This window comes from Lissotriton helveticus, chromosome 11 (genome assembly GCF_964261635.1).
Source record: "Lissotriton helveticus chromosome 11, aLisHel1.1, whole genome shotgun sequence".
Taxonomy (NCBI): Eukaryota; Metazoa; Chordata; class Amphibia; order Caudata; family Salamandridae; genus Lissotriton; species Lissotriton helveticus.
Window position 1 is genome coordinate 889,788,346 of NC_136072.1, and position 20,563 is coordinate 889,808,908.

Sequence of the window (20,563 nt, forward strand, 5' to 3'; positions counted from 1 at the left end):
GGGATGATGGTTATGTTGGGGGCGGGGGGTTCCTGTGGCCCTGAAGTGACTATGCGCCTGCCCGAGGCCACCCGGTGGCCATCAGGAGGGCGGGCCCTTAGTCGCGGAGGGCCGCCCCGCCCCTAGACAGGGTCAGCCACCCCCCCTCCGGGCAGAGTCGCCTGGTGGAGGGGGCGGACCAGTGACGCACGTCCGGGGGGCGGCAGGTATGAGGAGGGTATAACTCCACCTCGGGCCACCTCGGTGGTCTCTTTGCCGCCCCGGTCGTTGCGTGGACGCTTCTGGACACTCTTTCCCTCCCTACCGCTTACCCAAGAGTGTCAGCTGAGGGGGGGGCTCCTGAGGGAGTTTTAATGTGTTTCTTTTTTCGTTGCAGGCGGAGTTACAGGGCAATCCGGAAACAGAGAGGTGCAACACTGTACTTCAGCGGGCACATAGGGGTGCCAGAGCCTAACCTAGAACCTCATGGGAGGTCTAGGAATCCGAGTCGGCGCCCCAGTAGTCCTTCGGGCGGTTGCGGGCCTGCGCAACCGGGGGTTGCTTAGATACGCCCCGCAAGGGGCGTGAGTATTATTACCATAATGGTCAGCAGCTGGGTGGTTCGCCACGGCGCTGATTGGCTCAGCAGGCGGGCAGGTGGCGAGAATGCGGCCTGCCCTTGGATTGCCCGTAAGATAACCCACCGTGATTACATAATGTTGTATGTAACAAATAAACCTGCAGCATATTTTCCCAATCTTAACAATCGTGTCTTGGTGTTATTTGCGGGATGATGGTTATGTGGGGGTGGGGGGTTCCTGTGGCCCTGAAGTGACTATGGGGCTTTCCACAAGTCTGGTGGTGTGAATCCAATAATCCAGACAGAGTAGTAAAACGTAGTGCAGAGTGAAAGCAATGAATCGTTTTAGTACAAAAACAGAACAATTCTGCTGAGTGCAGCATTTTGCAGAGATTTCACAAGCTATTTTGCACTGGACGTCGTCAAAACAGTATTAAAGAAGTAGGGCTCTGAAGGATTTAGAGATACAAGGGAGAGTGTAAAGGGACAGGATAGAGAGGGGAGAAAATGTGGAAGTGGAATGGAGAGATAATTCAGAGGTTGAAAGGCTAGATACAGTGTAGTATTTAAACACTAGATGAGGTGGCTCCAGCGGTGTGCAGTGTCAGGAGGGTGGTGTGAGGTACTTGTGCAAGGCCCTGGATGGTGAGGCAAAGAGTAGCATGGTCAATGCTCGTGTGGGGCTCTGTGATTCAATTGTGGGAGAGCATATTTTAAGTCCCTTTTTTCCAGAGCTATGCCAACAGTCGGTGTAGTGTGAGTTCTCTGAACCCAGGGAGCTTGCACCGGAGGCAGACCTTGTGGTGGGTTACAGTGGGTCTGAAGAAGCTTTTGGGAGTGATCCTGAAGGGGGTGGCTCAGGTTTTTCCCCAACCAAGTGAGGTACGGGTGGTTTGTGGTGGCCCAGATAGGTCCCAGTGTTGTGGGAGAGGTGTAGGGTCCCACGTCCTGTCTCAGAGGAGAAGGAGTGGGAGTGGACTGTGTCCCAAGGTGCCAGAAACCCAACCCCAGGGCCTGGTTGGTGCTATGAGTGGACACCAAAAGGGAGGACATGCCCTAAGTGGAATCCCAAAGTGTCAGGTGAACTAGGGGTAAACTGCTGTAACAAGCATCCCGCCAGTTCTGGTGTCTGGCAGCACCGCTGCAGTTGGGAGGGCACATGAGTCCAGAGAAAAGGTTGAGAGGCGGACGCAGGTAGGATTTATGTGTGTGACATGTCCTGATAATGAAATACTGCCAATTTTGTTTTAAACTATTGAAAGGCTATCTGGTGTGGTGGCCATTTGTGGTATTATCATTGTATTACTGTGTGTTTTGAGTACAAACACTTTACACATTGCCTTTGGGATAAGCCTGTCTGCTCGTGCCAAGCTAACAAGACGGTGAGCAGGGGTTATCTACAGTGTGTATCCTCCTTACCCCGACTAGAAGCAAGGGTCCCTACAAAAGTACAAACCTCTGCCAACTAGAGAACCCCATTTCTAACAAGTTGTTTCTTATTATTTTAGTTACATTTGAAAAAGAGTGCCCTTCCTTATTCAGATTCACCTATTGTCAAAAGACCTACTGTATACAATATCAATACTTTAGAGGGGAATTTGGGCAACTCATTATCATTGATTGGGTTTCTTATCAATCATATTTGCTTGCTTCTAGCCAATGCCTTTCCTTCATCTTTTTTAGTCTGTCCATCCTCTGCAGCATTGCTTTTTTATCATCCGTTTGATTGGACGACATGTAGCCTTCCACAGCTAACATCAGGGAGCCTGATAGTCTTTTAGCACTTCCATCGGAATGTGTTTTCATGCCCTCTCCTACATGCACTGCTTCTGCCGTAACATCCCCACCCAACCATATTCACAGTTTTCCTGACTCACAATTAGTTCTTTACTTCCCTGTACCCTCCCCATTGCTGTTGACTTGGCTTTTATTTGTTTGTTTGTTTTCTTTCTACTTCCTCACCCGTCAGCTCCTCTATTACTTCCCTACTTGCTGCTCACTATTGCTGCCTGCCACGCAGCAGTGTCGAGTTGCTCCCCAGCACTATCTTATTCCTGTTTTATGGACAACCCAGCAGGTGCAATGTCCTACCAGGTCACTCTTCTCTCTTTAATACACTTTCACATGTTGATTATATTTTTTAATGTAGCACTCCAACATGGTTATTGGCCTTCTGGGAACGGTAAATAGAAACAAACAAATGACCTCCACAGCTAAGCAAATGCACAGTGAGGCGTGCGCCTAGATCGCATCACGCTGGGTTAGCCACTTTGGATTTTTGTGATTTGCTGGTGACGACAACCACTTTTTAGATTCCACCTGTTTGTGACATGTCTTGTATTCATTATATGTTAAAAGGTCTCTTATCTGTTCCTGTTGCTGAAGTACTATGTTACTGCACTTTTGTGCGGAACTTTCTTTTTGGCATGCATTAAACCGTATCGCACATTTTGTTTACTTTCCCTGGCAGCACTGCTGTCTACATTTCTTTGATTCTCTGAACTGTTTCATCTATTTTTTTAGGCTTTTAACTTCTTTCAGCTTATAACTTTCAAGGCTTGCTCATTTTCGAGTGAAACCGTGTCGCACATCACTGCATTCTCTATTTGTTTCATTCTCCAATATGTTTCATACTTGTTTCGTCTTTTTCCTTTCACAACTTACTTATTTGCCTTCAAACCGCGTCGCACATAACATCACTTCCCTTTCCAATTCTTTCATTTTACAATATGTTTATTACTTATTTGGACTTTTAACTTTTACAGCATGCACGCATTTGCTTAAGTACTTTGGCTCATCGGCCTGCTCATTTTAGAGGAAAACCGTGTCGCACATTACTGTCGTCTTCATCTGCCGACTTGAGAACTAAGGAAACTGGTAAATGTTTCAGCGCCAGCAGTACATCCTGTAAATATGGGGAAATCACTTTTTCTCCCTGTATCTACCCCAAAAAAAATCTTTGTGTAACAGAACTAGGGCTCTTGTAAAAAAAAGGCTCAAATGAGTAGTAGTTATTACCAGCACTTTTAAATGGCAAGAGCATAGTACAAACAGCGATATAGTAAATACTTTAATTTTATTAACCCCACACAGAAATTCCAATAAAACATGCTGTTTAACGCAATAGAACCCAACCGTGTCGCACATCAATACTTACATTTCACTAGCTACCCTTGTTATTTCTTAAACTTTTATTAATTAGTCCAACATTTAGTTAACTTTCCCAGACTGCACACATTTAAAGCTTACTTTTTACTTCTACAGCAATTATTTACAAATTAGTTCTTTGGGTGAGCACACATTTATTTAAGCCTTTTATTCACTTACTCTGTCAACACGCATTTGTTCGCATGTTGGCATCGTAATCTTTAAAATTCATCTTTGTGTGCCTTTGGCATCATAGTCTTTAAAATTCATCTTTGCATGCCTTTGGTTTTGTAGTCTTTAAAATTCATCTTTGCGTGCCTTTTGCACGTGGACTTGACACATTTATGCTTTATTTATTTTCTGTGCACATACATACCTGCTTTTATACGCTTTTGGGTCTCTGACTCCTTTCAAACAAAATAGTTTTTTAAAGTATGCTGGCAAGCTGCATAACTTTGTTAGGAAATAACACGCTTGATTTATTTGCTTTCTGTAAGCATACATTTGAAGCATGCATTATAATGTTATTATTTATAAGGAGCAAAATCACACATACATTAAAGGCTAGCGCTTACATTTACTAATGGTTGCATGGTTGCGCACGTGTCTAGGGGCAATGTTGCACTCTAGTTTTTTTAGGGAGCATGATGGACTTAAAGGTATTAGAGCACTTTATTTGAGCACCAGTTACATTTCACGTTGACACATGAATTTATTGGGGAGGCATGGGGAGAGCAAGTAATTTGCCCAGAATCACAAGATGTTGAGCCGTTGCAGAGACTCAAACCTGGTTCCCCAGCTCCAAAGTTGGCAGCTCTGGCCATAACACCACGTCCGAGCCATGAAATTCTTACTCCCAGCCTTGCTTTCTTCAGCTGTGACGGAGTGCGTTTTAAGCACATCATGCAGAGGTTTATCAAGGATGCATGTGCCTGCTGGAGGAGGTGCCGATCTATAAACTTGTGCTGACCACAGCACTTGTTACACTTGTAAGCACTGTCCGCACAGAGGTCACAGCTCATTAGTACAAGTATAACACCCAAATATAGCAATAAGCAACAGAAACATGACCAGTCAACCTTTGCAAATGGCATTCCACTGCGCACCACTGTATTTTCAGTAACTTTGAATTGTTTGGGCTAGAACCTTTTTTTTTTTATCTGAAGATTTTGCATCTGATGATGTATTATATGGCAAATGCGGTAAATCCATAATTGAGTGAAAAATGCCCTTGCTGCCCATATTGCCTTTCTCAATAAACAAGTCATAACACTTTTACAAAGTTTCAGTAACTTATATTGCACAATTTCTCAAAAACCAAAAATGTACAACCAACCAAAACGTTTTATTAATCTCTCACGCAAAACTTAAGGCATTTACCAATGCTTGTTTTCTTTTAGCTGATGCTGTTTAGCAATTACAGCAAGCATTGGCAAAGTCAAAAGTTTGGCAGACACATTTCAGAGGCATGACCTATCGGCTTTGGTTGTGCTTGGTAGACAAAGAAAAAAGCAAATTGGTGAGAAAAAGAGCAATGGTTCTGATGCAAAAACATCTTAATACTTTTGATCTAGGCTATGTCAATTATATTTTCAAATATGGACACTATATTATTTCATGTTTACACCCAAAACCATTGCAAATGTGTTTATATTACCCTTATATTGCCCTGGAAGTGGAGCTAATTGCGACTTCTGTGTTTGCCAGCACGTGAGGTGTAAGAATGCTTTCGTCTTTTCAAATTCTGTTCTTCCTCCCTAGGTTTCATGCACGCGTTTGCTATAGACTATATTTCCTAGACTTGTGAAAAATTACTCTCTTGCAGAAGTGACCGAGTGCATTAATCAGTTGTACCCTTCATAGGATAATGGTAGGTTGGTTCATTGCAGACTGTTTCCCTGCGTTTATTGTCCAGTGGGGACGAAAGAAAGAAGAGTGAAGTGTTTGACTTTGTCTTTTTTATCATTCTATCGTATTAATTTACTTAAAATAAATTTCAACCTGCATAAAATGTCTGAGGCAGGGATAATCTGCATCTGGGTGTATATGAGGGAAGACCATCCAATATGATTAACTAAGTTATTGTCTGTTTTAGCGAAATGGATGACAAATCCCAGAAGGCCATGCCGTTGGGGGCGGAGAATGACCGGGTCTTCAATGACCTCTGGAGGAATAACAACATGCCAGTCGTGCTGAACAACCCCTACCTTGAGAGTGAGCAGGTAAGCACCTGTGCCTGCAATGTTGATAGATCTTAGTAACCCCTTGTACTATCCCCTTCGTGGGGTGTCCCTTCATGCTTCTCGAGCTAAAGCAGTGGCGAAACAAAAGCCCCCGCAGCCCCCGTGGTGCGGGGGGCCTGAGCTCTAGGGGCCTCTGGCACTGGCAGGCCCCTGGCCTTAGGGCTTCGAACTGGGTCCGAAGCATGGGCGGAGGGGGATGACGCTGCATGTACTTTGTATGGGGCCCCCCTCAAGTTTCATTACGCCAATGCGGTAAATATCAGGGCTGGACTGGGAACAGAAACCGGCCCTGGAAAACTGCTCAGCTGTCCCCCCCTGTGGTGAGGGGGAGTGCAGCTGACCAGTTTGCGACGGCCGGTTCCAGCCAATTTTGTTACAGGGGGCCGATATTGCCGACCCCCGTAACAAAAACGGCCCCCTAGAGGCCCAGAACCGGCCTGGTAAAGATATGGGCTGCTCAATCTAACGCCATCTATAAGGATCACAAATAAGGATCACGCACCAGGCAGGAAAAGTGCATCCTCCAGGGGCAGAAGTTTCTGCAGGCACAGTCTGGGTACATAGATTTACCTCCAAAGAGACATCCATCCCAGCCCTCACATGACACTCCCTTCCACAGAGGACACATTCGCCTAAGGGAGGTGAACTCTCTGCATCCTGTGGAAGTCAGTGGTTACTGGGCATTATGCATGGCAGATGTTGTAATTTACTAGTGGTATCCCAGAGTTCAGGTGCCAATGCACAGGGAAACCAGGTTAATAGTTTTAAACCTGACTGGTAAAGGAATGTTTTTTTTCTTTTTCTGGCAGGCATACAACCAGCCAGGATGTTACAGTGGCTAACCAGGTTAATCCCTTTGCAAACTTGAATGCAAGGAATAGCAGTGTCAAGCACACACAGAAACTGTCGGAAGTTGCAATCGCTAACCAGGTTAATCCCTTAGTAAAGCTGATTGACAAAGGGCAGAGGTGTCGAGCACACGCAGAATCAGCCAGATGTTGCTGTGGTTAAGCAGGTTAATTCCTTTGTACACCTGAATGTCAAAGAATAGTGGTGTCTAGGGCACAAGTCCTATGAAAAGAAGTGAGGGGACTAACCAAGTTGCTCAGTGTGCAAGTGGCATCATGCTGCGTGCCATCACAGTGACATTACACGTGGTATCACAGGAAGTGACCTCACTGGAAGTGACATCAGCTATTAAGACCTCACACATTTATCAGGTAAATCAGGAATACATTTAAGCGCATTAGGAAATTTAACAAATGAGATTTGGAGTTGGGAATGTGCCAAAATAGTGGCGCAATCCCAACGCAATCTCTGGGCCACATTATGTTTTTTTTTACCCCGTGCCACAAAGAAATTGTCAGCAAGGAGAAACATGGCAGTAGATCTGTTCTGCTTAATTGATTGCAAAGTCTGGATTTTAAAATATTTATGCCATAGTAATCTCTTTATGGGGTTAAGGCATTTGCTGCAGATGTGCCCAGTAAATAGTAATAATGGTGAGTAACTCTGGAGGTTAACGCATTTGTTAGAAAGATCTGTGTTTTTTGTTGTCCCATATTAGAATCAAAGTAGTATAGAAGTTTAAGGTGTCTCCTTCAAAACACATCATGTTGCAAAATAAATAAAATAGGGCTATTTAAATTGTTATTTGTATAAATACTGGGAAAGACCAACACACACAATATCCTGACAGTGCATGCATGTATATACAGGGACTGAACAAAGTCAAAAGAGTGCCTCCCTTAAGTACCTGTGAAGAGACCAGCTGTGTGCTTTTGTTTCTGTCGCATTTGCATTTAAGTGTGAGGTTCCAGGAGGCCTCCAGTCAGGATACTCGATCCGAAGGATGTCTGAGGCACCCTTAAATTCTGCCGTTATCTTTGGGCCAGCTAGACGTGAAAGAAAGTCCCCAAGGCTGTCTGCACGTTGCTGCTGGGGATGGAAAGCCGACAATATAAAGGAGTTGCTGAACATGTCCCGGAGTCTCAGAATTACACTGGGGCAAGTTCAACATATTTCTGTGGGACCCAACTTCTTGGCTGGGTGGGACGGTGTCCACCCTGTAAAAATAGTGGGTGGACGCTGTGTACCTACGTGTACCCCCGACTCGCGCCCTGGCGGTGTCAGGCTCATGCAGAACCAGTCCAGATATTGCAGTAGTTTACCAGGTTAATGTCTTTGTAAACCTGAAATTCAAAGATCAGCGGTGTCCAGTAGTCACCAACTAGCCCAAATTTAGAGTGCGATATCCAAATACACTCACAAGGAAGTCTCTGAGGACCAGGACTGTGTAAGGGCACCACATTACTTGGGTTGCTATACTTTTGCCGGGAAAGTCAGTAACGGTCATCCCTGGAGTTCAGTCAAGCTGTACCTCAAAAACGAGAATCAAAACCCTCAGCTAACAACCTTCAGCAAACGGGGGGATAGCAGAAGGGGAATTATTTGGGGGTCCTTCTATTTTCTCCAGCAGCCCTTGCGCTCTGTAGATGAGCAGCGGAACATCCGTACAGATGACTCCGTAAGGACCATTTGGATAAGCCATAAGCAAAAAATCCTCATTATTAGAAGCTCATTTATTGTCAAATTCACACACTTCTTCCTAGAGGCGCTAGAAGGGAGACAATGAAAATTACGCAACAGAAGAGAAGCGGCAGGCATCCCTCCCACGAAACGTCATGGCAAAAGAGCTGTATTTATGTTTACAGCACCCTGGTTCAGTTATGTAGAACACTGCTGAAATCAGTATTAAATGCCCAGCTGTAATATGTATTCTTGGATGCTTTGAGTAATTAAGTGTTTGTACTGGGAATTTCCACCATGTCAGGCGAGGTGTTGAATGAAAACTTCAGTAAGCTGAATGAACAAGAAATATAAAGCGCTTTGAGGTTATTGTGCTAAAAGGTTTCAGATAGACTGAATGCTACAAAACTACCTCATGAACACCTACCTATGGACAATTCTGTGTTACTCTATGTATATTGAAGTCTATGTATCAGATGGAAGAGAGAGCATTCCCCTCAGCTTTGAACTTTTCTCAGTGAACATTGAAAACGCAGAGGATAAAGTCCAGCACAGCATTGCATGGCAACGTACACTGACAGACGGACATTGGGTGGACTCTCTGGGGTATCACCAGAGACTGCACCCATTGATCGTAGTGTTAAAAGTACCCCCCCAGGTCATCTGCATTTGTAGGGTGTCGACCACCTTGCACTAATCATCATCTTCCTCGAACTAGTCTGATATTTCTAATAAAGTTCAGTGGGACAATCCTCCCTGAAACCCTTCTCCAACACCACTAACCTCTCCATCCACTCCCACACAAGATACCACCTTAACTTGTGCACTAATCAAGTTGAGAGGAATTAGGAAAACAGCCGAAACATCATGGCATTATTGCATTGTGCGACGACAGGACCCCCCCCCCCCCTCACCCCCCAACATCCGCTCTTGAAAGAAGATATTTTTACAAGGCCATGTGCGTGCTCTCGCATGGCAAACTCGGTCTGGCGGTACACAACGCATCCGTGGTGGCACGCACGAGCTCAATGTGCTGCGACGCACAACCTCTGAAGGAGCATGCTTCACGCAGGCTCAGGCCCACGTGGACGCACAGAGCGCGCGGTGGGCTTTCCTTCCTACTATCTGCGACCGGCGGGGATTCCCTGGCCCAGATGGCTCGGTTCCCTCTGCCCCCCTGAGTTAAGCTCCTTCCGGCGTGTGTATCCCTCGCTCGACAGTATTAGGGGCTCCATCTCGCTGTGGTAATCCGCCATTAGAGCGGTAGCTGCGGAGCCGAGGCCTGCCCCTTTCATCTCGCGGATTATCCGGGAGCTCTGCACGCCTCATTGGTGTGTAGTACCAGCCCACGCTCCAGGGTCCGTCTGATGCCAGCCCACTCCTCCACTGAACAGCTATCCAATGCAGTTGTCTGTTCAGTTGCTTTAGCTCAAACATGTGCCACGCCATTCTTAGGGGCAGCTCGAGGGTCACTGGGCCTGAAAGAGTTGTAGCTGTTAATAGTGCTGTAGAGGTCAGTGGCACGGGGTTAAGGGGCCCACTGCACCCCAGTTAAGTCTTTTTACTATTCCACTAGAGGTTTTAACAGGCCATTTTTTTCTTCCATTAGGACGTATTGCACCCTCCTACACCATTTGGGTCAGTCTATGGCAGTGGTTCTTTACATCTAGACCAAGCACCTCTAAGGGTCAACAAGTCCTATTCAGGGAGTCCACAACTATGTTACCAAATTAATTGATATTAAAATAAATACATTGAAATTAGCAAAGTAATAAAGAATCAAAATTGAAATTGTGAAAACTTTTTCTGTATTTGATTGAGAATTAGACAAAATATTTCGATATTTGAGCATTTGTTTGATGCATACTTTTTTGTATGTGTATTGTTTTGAAGTTGAAATCATATAAATTACTTAGGCTGAGGGTCCACAGCTTCCAGTAATGACTCAGTGTGGGGGGGGGGGGAGGTGTCCCTAGATTCCAGTAATGATTCATTGGGGGTCCACAGAAGTCAAACGTTAAAGAACTGCTGGTCTATAGCAACAGCCTAGTAAGGGCTCACACTGGTGCCCATTCAAAGAAGATGGGGGAAGAATGGTAAAAGTTGGAACGGCACTGTGCTTGTTCACTGCATCTTACCCAGTGGTTGCTGCCTCTCGGCATGCCACCTGTCTGGTATTTTACAAGCCTGGCCTGTCATTTTATGGCAATTCCAGTAAATTAAATTGAGAAAATCAGCCAAATCTGGTATTTTTACTATTTGAAATGTAAACCTAAAACAGTAAACCTATGATGAAGTCACTTGAAATATTTGCATGCTGTCTAAGCAAAGCATTTTTATTAAAGTAAACAGAGGAATAATGGCCATGCTACAAAAGAATACTGAACATTTTACACAAAATCAAATGCCATTTTGTTTCTGAGAAAAGTGGCAACCTTAGGCTTACCTTAAACCTAAAGCTGCACTCTGAGTCAGGCTATACATGTGGGGAGGCTATTCACCACCTGCTGAGAAACCACTTTTTGAAGCCCACTCCACAATGCAGAGCTTTACCTGCGTGAACAGTTTAGCAACAACTGTGCCACATAGGAGTTACTTCTCTAGGTTTTTGTTACACCTGGCATCCTTGGTGTGGTTCTCTCTTATTTGCCTTCAACCTTCAGACCTTCTATCTCACACAGCGCCACTGCGTGTCACCCGATATGGACTCCCTTCACACAATCTCACAGTGCGGAGCCAATATCACACAGTGTGCATACAATTAGCTGGAAACATCTGCAGAGAGCAGGTTTCCAACAAATTATTTTGAGGTTCTGCACAGTCAAAATCTTTTACAATGTGCATCAGCCGCAACAGCCTTGTTATTGGTGTTGTAGGGCTTAAAATGCAGTGTCGGCTCCACCACTAAGGTGGAGAAGCATTGCCCCACTGCTCTCATAGCAGTTAAAATAGGAAAAAAAATTATCCTGTAACTTTATTATCATTTTCTTTTTCCTACTGCAGCGGCTGCTTGTTTCCTGGGAGCGGGGCTGGGTCCCGTGACGCCAGAGCACTGCAGGGTGAGGACTGGTGGCACTCTAAGTGTGCATGTCATTTTGACTGGCTCTATCTGATAAGCGTGGCTCAAATCCACCCGAGTGACTTACCGCACTCACCTATAATCACCAAGTAAGAAGTCAGCCGGACAGTGGAGAAGAATAAACAAAGTATTTTATTAGACCACAAACTCCCATATGAGAGGGCCCTGTCCGACCTCACCCCTAAGAGTGCGCCGAGAGGACTGACTCATCTCATCACAGCAATACATTATACCATGGTACAGCAACGTAAAACACGCCCATACTGGAAAAGTACTGGACCCCGGAGAGGGCGAACAATGGCCTCATACAAGAGGCATCTGCACCTGCAATAGCAACATTTGGTTATCTCTGCCCAAGGCCACGGAGCCGGGCCTCAGCATCTCCAGCGCATGAGAACATTACTGATTAGAGTTTCTGTTATTAGTTTCGATCACAGTTAGCTAAGAAACGATAACTGCTGCGCTCAGTGTTTTTCTTATTCCTATGGGAGGGGGAGTGACCGAGTGTGACTCGCACGCAGAAAGAAGCAACCTAAAATGGTGGCACACAGGCTAAGCTAAGAAAACTGAATAACATCACACGCATAAATGAATAATGAAATGGAGAGTATAAACGTAAATGCATAAATGAATACATCATTAGTTAGACACATTATGCTAACTCATAAATGTATATGTAAGTGGGCGGGGCATCGGAAAATGAAACCTATCACTCAGGCCGCCCAAAAGAGTCATGCACACTAGCAGGGCTTTAAGTGGGATGAAAAAACTGGGGGGTCCCTCAAATGGGCATGTCCAATATAATTAAGGGCTTGGCTTAAAAAATGATATCAATAAGTAAGCTTATAAAGCGCATGGCTACACTCACTAGTGTGTCCCTGTGCTGCAGCCCGCAACTCGTCTGGTGCAGTAACGTGATACAGCTTAGAGATAAACCTATATGCAAAAGAGGCATGTTTTTAGTTTTTTCTGAAAGAGTCTCTCCGATGGTTCCTTCCCCGACTACCCATTCTCTCTCTTTTGAGTATCGGAATTTTGACCTGTCTAGTCCCCGAAGACCTCAAGTACTGAGTTGGAGTGTAGGGGGACAGTAGACTATGTTGATAGCTAGGCCTGTTTCCCTGCAGAATGCGGTGACTGAAACACAAGCCTTTAAAAAGTATTCTCTCCTTCACTGGGAGCCAGTGTAGGGCAGCGAGGGCATTCCTGGAGGAAGCTCTCCTGGGCAGCTTCAGAATAAGGCGGGCTGCCGCGTTCTGAATGCATTGAAGTCTTTGCAGACACTTGCCACTAGCTCCTAGATATAAAGCATTTCTGTAGTCCAGACGGGAAGTTACCAGCGCATGGACCAGGGTTTTCCTGGCTACCACAGGAAGCACATCTAAGGGCTTCCAAAGCCCTTTCATTATTCCAACTAAAGCAGCAACCGAGGCGGGCATCAGACTCATTCCCGGGGGTTTTACTTACCTAGCAACCTGAAACGGCAGATTCAGCACACCGTTTTGTGAATTGAGTGTTGGAATTGTTCCGCGCTAACAAGGAGATTGATACCCTGTTACGACAAGACACCGCCATAATCAACCAGGAACGCTTGAAGGTCCCATACAGACGGCCACTAGGAGGCCGCTCTTGAAGTGCTCCTACACTACAATGTCCTGATGAAGACCCCAGAATGAGGCGTGACTAACCCTTATATCCAGCGGGGTCGAAACATAGACTACATCACTTTCTCGCAGCATAGGATTGAATAAAATTGATTAACCTATCCTATGTATGAAAAGATTTAGGGAACTACGGATTATATTAGACTGTAAAGGTCTTCTTATATTGTAATGTGATTGTGTTATTGTCACACCACCTTTACCCAGTCCCTCACCTATCTCATTTTTTTTTTTTTTTGTAGAGTTGTATATAGCGCGAACTATACCCGAACCGAATCAGGTATCAGAGCGCTTTACATAGCACAAGTTACGTTTTACATGAGGACACACACTTTCATTTTTTAGGCACGGTCAGATTAAGTGATTTGCCCAGAATCACAGGAGGTTTTTGGCATCGTTACAGAGACTCGAACCCAGATCCCCAGGTCCGAGGTCGAGGGCCTTAGCCGTTAGGCTAACTCCTCTCCCCATCTCATCACCCCATCTTACCCAAATACCCTTCCTTTTCCTTCTCACTAAGAGCACGATATAGTATTCCAAAATATTAATGTGATACAGATGACTTTGAACCACAAGAGTTGTTTATGCATTTTTGATTTTTTGAAATCAGGTATTTTGATTTATTCATTTGGAGTTAAAAAAAAAATATATATTTTGAATCTAAAAACCTGTATGCTTACTAAATAAGAATTTTCTGACTAATAAAATTGTGGTGAACTTTTGAATTCTTGAATTTCGAAACTGTTTTTGAAACTTTCGTAATGTCTTTTGTCTGAACTGAACAAACACTGACCCCTCTCTAACGTACTTACTCCATGATCCAGGTCAGGTTGTTTTCAGGGTATACCCCGTTGAAACACAACACTTTCATTATTCCAAAGCACTTCCCGGCCACAATTCTAGTGTGATTCTCAAAAGAGAGCTTGGAGTCCAGCCACATCCCCAAGTTCTTAACCTGATTACTGAGGGAGGGAGGAGGGCCCAGGGTCTGCGGCTACGAAGACGAAGACCATATCAAGGGAGCTTTACCCACGATTATAACCTCTGTTTTGCTGCCATTCAGCTTTAAACAGTTACTTGACATCCAGGGTGCCAGCTCCTGTAAACAAGTGGAAAAATTGGTGGCTGCCTCTTCATGAGATTGTGACAGTGAAACCACCAATTGCGTGTTGTACGCATATGACATGACACTGATACCCTATTTTACAGCAATCTCCGCCAGTGGGGCAATATATAGATTTAAGAGAAGGGCTTAGTATAGAGCCCTGGGGGACTCCTTGAGCCAGCGCAATGCTCTTAGAATAATAAGGTCATTAAGACACCTGAAAGCTTCGATCCTGTAAAAAGGATCCCAGCCAATTCAGGGACAGTTTATCCAGCCCGCCTTTCCTGATGCGCTGTAGGAGTAATAGGTGGGCTACGGTGTCGAATGCGGCGCTGAGGTCCAGAAGGACCAGAGCCACCGTCTGGCCTTCATCTACATGTCTGCGGATAGTTTCTGTTGACAGAGCAGTGCTGACTCAACAGAGTAAGTTGCTCAAAAACCTGATTGTGTAGGGTGCAATGAACTGTGATGGTTAATGTGGGCCGTCAGTTGAGTATTGACCACTTTTTCTGCTATGTTAGCAAAATATGGCAGGAGTGAGACCAGTCAAAGATTCTCCAACTGACTCGCACTCACACCCAGCTTTTTCTTAATGGGAAGAACAACCACTTCTTTCCACCTTTCTGGCACCACACCCGATTCAAAAGAGAGTTCAAGGAGGTGCCTAGAATATAGGGTGCCAGGATCTCCATGCTCTCCCTCAAAACTTTAGGAGTAGTAGGGTCCCTAGGTAAACATGGCATGTAAGCTAACAATCTGTGCTTAGCATACTGTGCCGCGCCCTTGTATTTTGCTGTTTCTGTCATTGCATCCAGATATATGATACAGCAAGTAGCATCATGCCTACAACAAGTCAGGACTGTTGGCTTTGTCAATGGTTGTTAATTGCATAATATAAATAAGCAGTATATAATATTGAAAAAGCTTCCACTTAAAGCTCTGGTGAGACCACGACAATGTTGCTGCACCTAAGTTTCACAAAGAGAAGGGAAATCCAGAGAGAAAATTACTCTTTATAGGATTTCCCTTCCCCTAGAGAGCTCACCTGGTGAGAAGTGAGCAGTGTGAGCATGCTCACATGATGTGCCTGCTGTCTCAAAACAAGTCTCTATCGGGCTCTGCTTTTTGTCCTGGCACACGCGGTCCGTTTTTTTCTGGACTGCAGTGACAGCAGTCTGGAAAAAAGTGTCAGGGCACAAAACAGAGCCCGATAGAGACCCGTTTCGAAGCCCTCTTAAAAAAACTGCCGGTGCTCAGCACCGGTGAGACCCGACCCACTTAAAGCCCTGCGCACTTGCCATGTTCTCTATCCAGGCTGCATTACAGCCTGGACGGAGAACATTCCCAGGCTCCCAAGCTTGGTCTGAGAACCAAACTGTGGCGCTCAGACCAATCACGCTGCTGCATTGCAGCGTTGTGATTGGTCAAGGGAGCTTGGGAGTCCGGGTGCTTCCTGCTGTCGGACTCCATACAGGAAGACAACCAGAAGATGGACCAGATTGGAGGAGAGTCGTCGGCAACACAGGCTGTAGCCAGGTAAGTGATTTAATTTTATTATTTTATCATTTTCATTTCCCCCGCCCTCCCCAACACCCGAGTCTGATAGGAGCTGCTACTGGTAAAATTGGGTGAGGGTAGGGAGGTGGTATCTTTGAGGCAGTGAATTTAAAAGTGCCTTGATCTGTGCTTGACACTAAGCCCTGCCCCCTTCAAGGCCCGCCCCCTCTCACATAGTAAAAAAGCAAAATAATTGACAGGTCTGAACCCTCCTGTTTTCTGACTTATGTTATGCTGGCTTGAGGACTCTGCGCACTTTACCTCTGCTAACTAGTGCTGAACTGTTTGTACTCTCGCCTCTAAACATGGTAAAATTTTCTTACACCCAATTTAATTCAGCTGTAAGTCCCTAGTAAGGTGGTACTATGTCTACCCAGGGCCTCTAAGTTAAATGCTGCTAGTGGGCCTGCAGCACTGATTGAGCCACCCACTTAGGTGGCCCTTTGAAAATGTTTCAAGCCTGCCATTGCAGTCTGCGTGTGCAGTTTTAAACTGCTGTATCGACCTGACAAGGTAAGCCTCTTGCCAGGCCCAAACTTCCCTTTTTAGTACGTACAATTCACCCCTAGGGTGGGCCCTATGCGGCCAAGAGGGCAGGTTGGAGTGTATTTAAAACGTTGGACATGTATTTTTAAGTTTTGCATGTCCTGGTAGAAAAAATTCTTACGTTAGTTTTCCAATACTATGAGGCCCACCTACCCCATAAGATAACAATGGGTTACCTTATTACTTTTATTAAGTGATAACTTCCAACTGCGAGCTGGTGGCTATATCGATTTTGGTGCCTAAAGAATTGTAATTAATAATAAAGTTGGATGTTAGCCACAATTCTGAAAATGGCACTTTTAGAAAGTTGGCATTTTCTTGTACTACCCATTTGGTGTCTGCAGACTGTTCCTAGGTCACATGACTAGGTGTAGCTGGGAATTTTTATTTCTGTATTGCTCCCAGACAATGAGATAAAGGAAAGCTAACTGTTGACAGGATGAGCCACTCGGAGTTAACAAGGGGGAGAAGGTGTCACCTACCAGACTTGCACATCACAAAGGCCCTGCCTGAACACTGTCATAAAGGGGTTGACACTGGTCTTTTGTGACCCCATACATGTGGGTATGTATAGACAAACAATGGTTCGACAATTGTCCAAAAGGATCCCAACAAGAAAGTGAAAGCGTTTAGAAAATTCACCCTAAGGAGCTAAATGCATAGGGAAGTTATACAATATTCATTTATTTATAATTTTAGTTTCTCATAGAAAAAGGTTTCAGGTGCTCACATAAGTAACAGTGTGCAAAATGTGACATAAGTGACATAAAGTGAAACAAAACATCACATAACAACAAGATAGATCCACATAAATATATACATTAAAAGCTCAATTTCACAGTTGCGACTTGTCTTTTTAAGTGACCGTTTAGGGTTGTGGCGGAGCCATAATCCTCCGGGCACTAATTTCCCTCGTCAGGGGCAGCACTTGGGGGTCTCAGTTCCGAGGCGTCTAGCGTCCGCGGTACGCGACGCTGAAGAATCCTACTTCCTGAGGAAGTAGGATTCTGCACCCTTATGAATACAGTGGAAAATAGGGCAGTCGTCACTTGATTTATGCCAAAATTCCAACAGTTAATGAAAAATTCGAAGTTCCTTGCGTAACATGATTACAGGTCAAGAATAAAATTTAGATTTCAGGAAGCTCCTTTCTGTCCTGATGATGATCTAGATTCATATAGATCGAAATGTCGTCGACCTATACAAGAAAATTCTCCTTTTAATGTATATATTTATGTGGATCTATCTTGTTGTTATGTGATGTTTTGTTTCACTTTATGTCACTTATGTCACGTTTTGCACACTGTTACTTATGTGAGCACCTGAAACCTTTTTCTATGAGAAACTAAAATTATAAATAAATGAATATTGTATAACTTCCCTATGCATTTAGCTCCTTAGCGTGAATTTTCTAAACGCTTTCACTTTCTTGTTGGGATCCTTTTGGACAATTGTCGAACCATTGTTTGTCTATATATATTTGCTAACCCCAGGTTCAATTTATGGGGTACCCTTGTTCTTAGAACTACCCATACATGTGGGGGCCAGGGCAGGGAGGAAGGGGGTGCCTGACATCTCAGGCAGGTGTTAACCTCTAGAAGCTTCTTCTACTTCAAAGTGGGCACGAGGTATAAACATTAAACCACTAGACCCAACTCTTTAGTACACTTCTGAACCTGTGGACTCTGCCAGGAAGAAGGACTGCTGGGCAGCTGAAAGCACTGCCACTCTGCTAAAATTGACGCGTGGGAAACCTACCTGAACTAACGAATTGGCAGAAACAAGGGGGTCCCACCAGAGAGTAGTTCTGCAGAGCGCAGAAGGATTGCCCTACTCCAGAGGGCCTCCAACGGCAGGCAGAGGCCCAAGCAACTGGTGATTCCTCTGCTGATCACCTGATCTATTGAGAGAATGGTCTCTTGTATAGCGAGCCTAAGGTTCCTGAGCCTTGTGCAACCCATATGTTGGTGGTCGCCCAATGCTACAGGACCTTCCAAGTGGAGCTGGCTCATATTCTTTTTGCATGTCATCCAGGGTAGAACAAGACTTTTGAAAGTCTTGTCACCCACTTCTATTGGCACCAGGTGAAGATGGCCTCAGATGTGTTCTGAAGGTTATGCCCTACCTGCCAGGCACATGTTAAGTCAGGAGGGCAGCACAAGGCTCTCCTGCAGCTACTTGCTGTCATTTGCACTCCCTTCGAAAGTGTGGGCATCGACAAGGGTGGGCCTCTGGACCCGAGACACCCCTTGGCAACAGGTTAATCTTTCTCTTGGTGGACCATGCCACCCGGTACTCAGAGGCTAGTCTTATGATGATCATGACTGTGCCCACAGTGGCCAGGGCACTGATGGGGATTTTTAACTGAGTGAGATTCCTCAAAGAGGTGATATCTGTAATGTAAGCTGGACTTGTGTAGCCCACTATCACCCACAGGGTATCCTGGCGCTGGGAGTTACCATGTTGTCATTGTACGTAAAAATGGCCAACCCCAGGAAAAAGACAGATAAAAGAAAAGGGGAGAGGGAGACAAGGAGGGATGTCAGAGCGGGTCAATATCAGTAAAATCTTTGATTTACTCCTCCCTCAGGAACAGCCAAGTTTTCAGCTTTTTCCTGAAATGCAACAGATTCTCAGTTTGTCTGATATCAGTTAGAAGTTGATTCCACAGCTGTGAGGCTGCAGAGCTGAAGGCTCTGCCTTCAGTCCTGTTTTTTTAAAATCTTGTAGTATTCACCAAATTCACCGTTGATGAGTGGAGATTTCTCGAGGTAATATACCAAGTGAATTTTCTCTGCAGCGGTTTAGGTCCCAAACCATGTGCTGCTCTAAAAACGATACAGAGGTATTTGAATTGTATTCTCTGACGTAACAGCAACCAGTGGAGATCCCTTAGAGCCATAAATGTAGGGGACCTACGCTGCCTGTTTAGAGCTAACTTTGCTGCTAATGTTTGAATTCTTTGCAGTTTCAGTATCAATGAGTTTGGTGCTCCAAGACACAGGGAGTTACAATAGTCCAACCTGCTCAGAATAACGCTCCTCACCACTTGCGTCCTTGCGGAGATTGGCAATAGCAGAAGAATCTTCCATAGGGCTCTAATCAGGGAGAAGCAGGTACAAACTATTTTGTTTACTTGTGAGTCCAGCTGAAAATTGTTATCCAACATTACCCCCAGATCTGACCAGGTTACCAGCTTCATGTCTGCATACATGACTTCCATGTGGAAGGGGTGTGGGGTTAACCTATAGGATTTTCACAACCTAGAGTCCACAAGCTAATGGGATTGTGGAGTGGTTCAACAAGTCCCTAAAAGGCATGATCATGATATTGGATGATTGGCTGATATCTGAGCCCTTGAGGTGGAAGTGGGACATTCTCTTGCCATGCCTGTTGTTCGCGTAAAGGGAGGTATTACAAAAGTGAGTTGGATTCAGCCCCTCTGAACTTCTGTATGGGCACCATGTGCCACAGCCTCTCAGTCTAGTGAAGGGTGGTTGGGAGCAACCTCCCAGGAAAGACCCCAGGATGGGATCAGCCACATCCTGGCACTCTGTACCCAAATGCAGCGCTTCTGGAAGAAGGCCAAGGAGAATCTAGAATCTAGGCTGGAGGTCATGAGGCAGTGGTATGACCAGAAGACCACTCTGGTCGTGTTTCAGCCTGGCCAAAAAGAGTGGGCGATGGCGCCTGTGGAGCCCACACCAGACCATTGGTCTGGGCCTTATGGTGTGAAAGAACACAAGAATGAGGTCACCTACTTGGTGGACTTCAAACCCCCAGGACCCCTTTAAGGGTTTTGCATATCAATCGTCTCAAATCCCTCTTTGAGAGGTCCAAGGTAATCATGCTCCTATTCATGGGTGATGCAGTGGAGGAGGAGAGTGAACCTCTCCCCAACCTCCTTTCTTACAAGGAGCAGGATGGGGCAGTGGAGGGTATCAGGCTCTACCATACTCTGATCTTAGAGCAACAAAGGGATGGTGCCAATTGTTGGGGCATTTTGCCTCTCTTTTGTCCCTTAGCACTGGACTCACAACACAATTTACCCATAATATTGATACTGGGGATGCTATGCTTGTGAAGAGTAAAATCTACAGGCTATTGATAAGGTGAGAGCCAGCATAAAGGATGAAG

General features: G+C 45.1%; 1 protein-coding gene across 2 annotated transcripts in view; it reads left to right on the plus strand.

Annotated features, from left to right (window-relative positions):
* Nucleotides 1-20,563, plus strand: part of NOS1 (nitric oxide synthase 1) — a 1,595,398-nt gene that overhangs the window by 1,273,402 nt on the left and 301,433 nt on the right. For both annotated transcript variants that reach the window (XM_078667121.1, XM_078667122.1), the window contains one exon: nt 5,802-5,928. In XM_078667121.1, the coding sequence (XP_078523247.1) occupies nt 5,802-5,928 (127 nt within the window). The remainder of the gene's footprint in view (nt 1-5,801; nt 5,929-20,563) is intronic.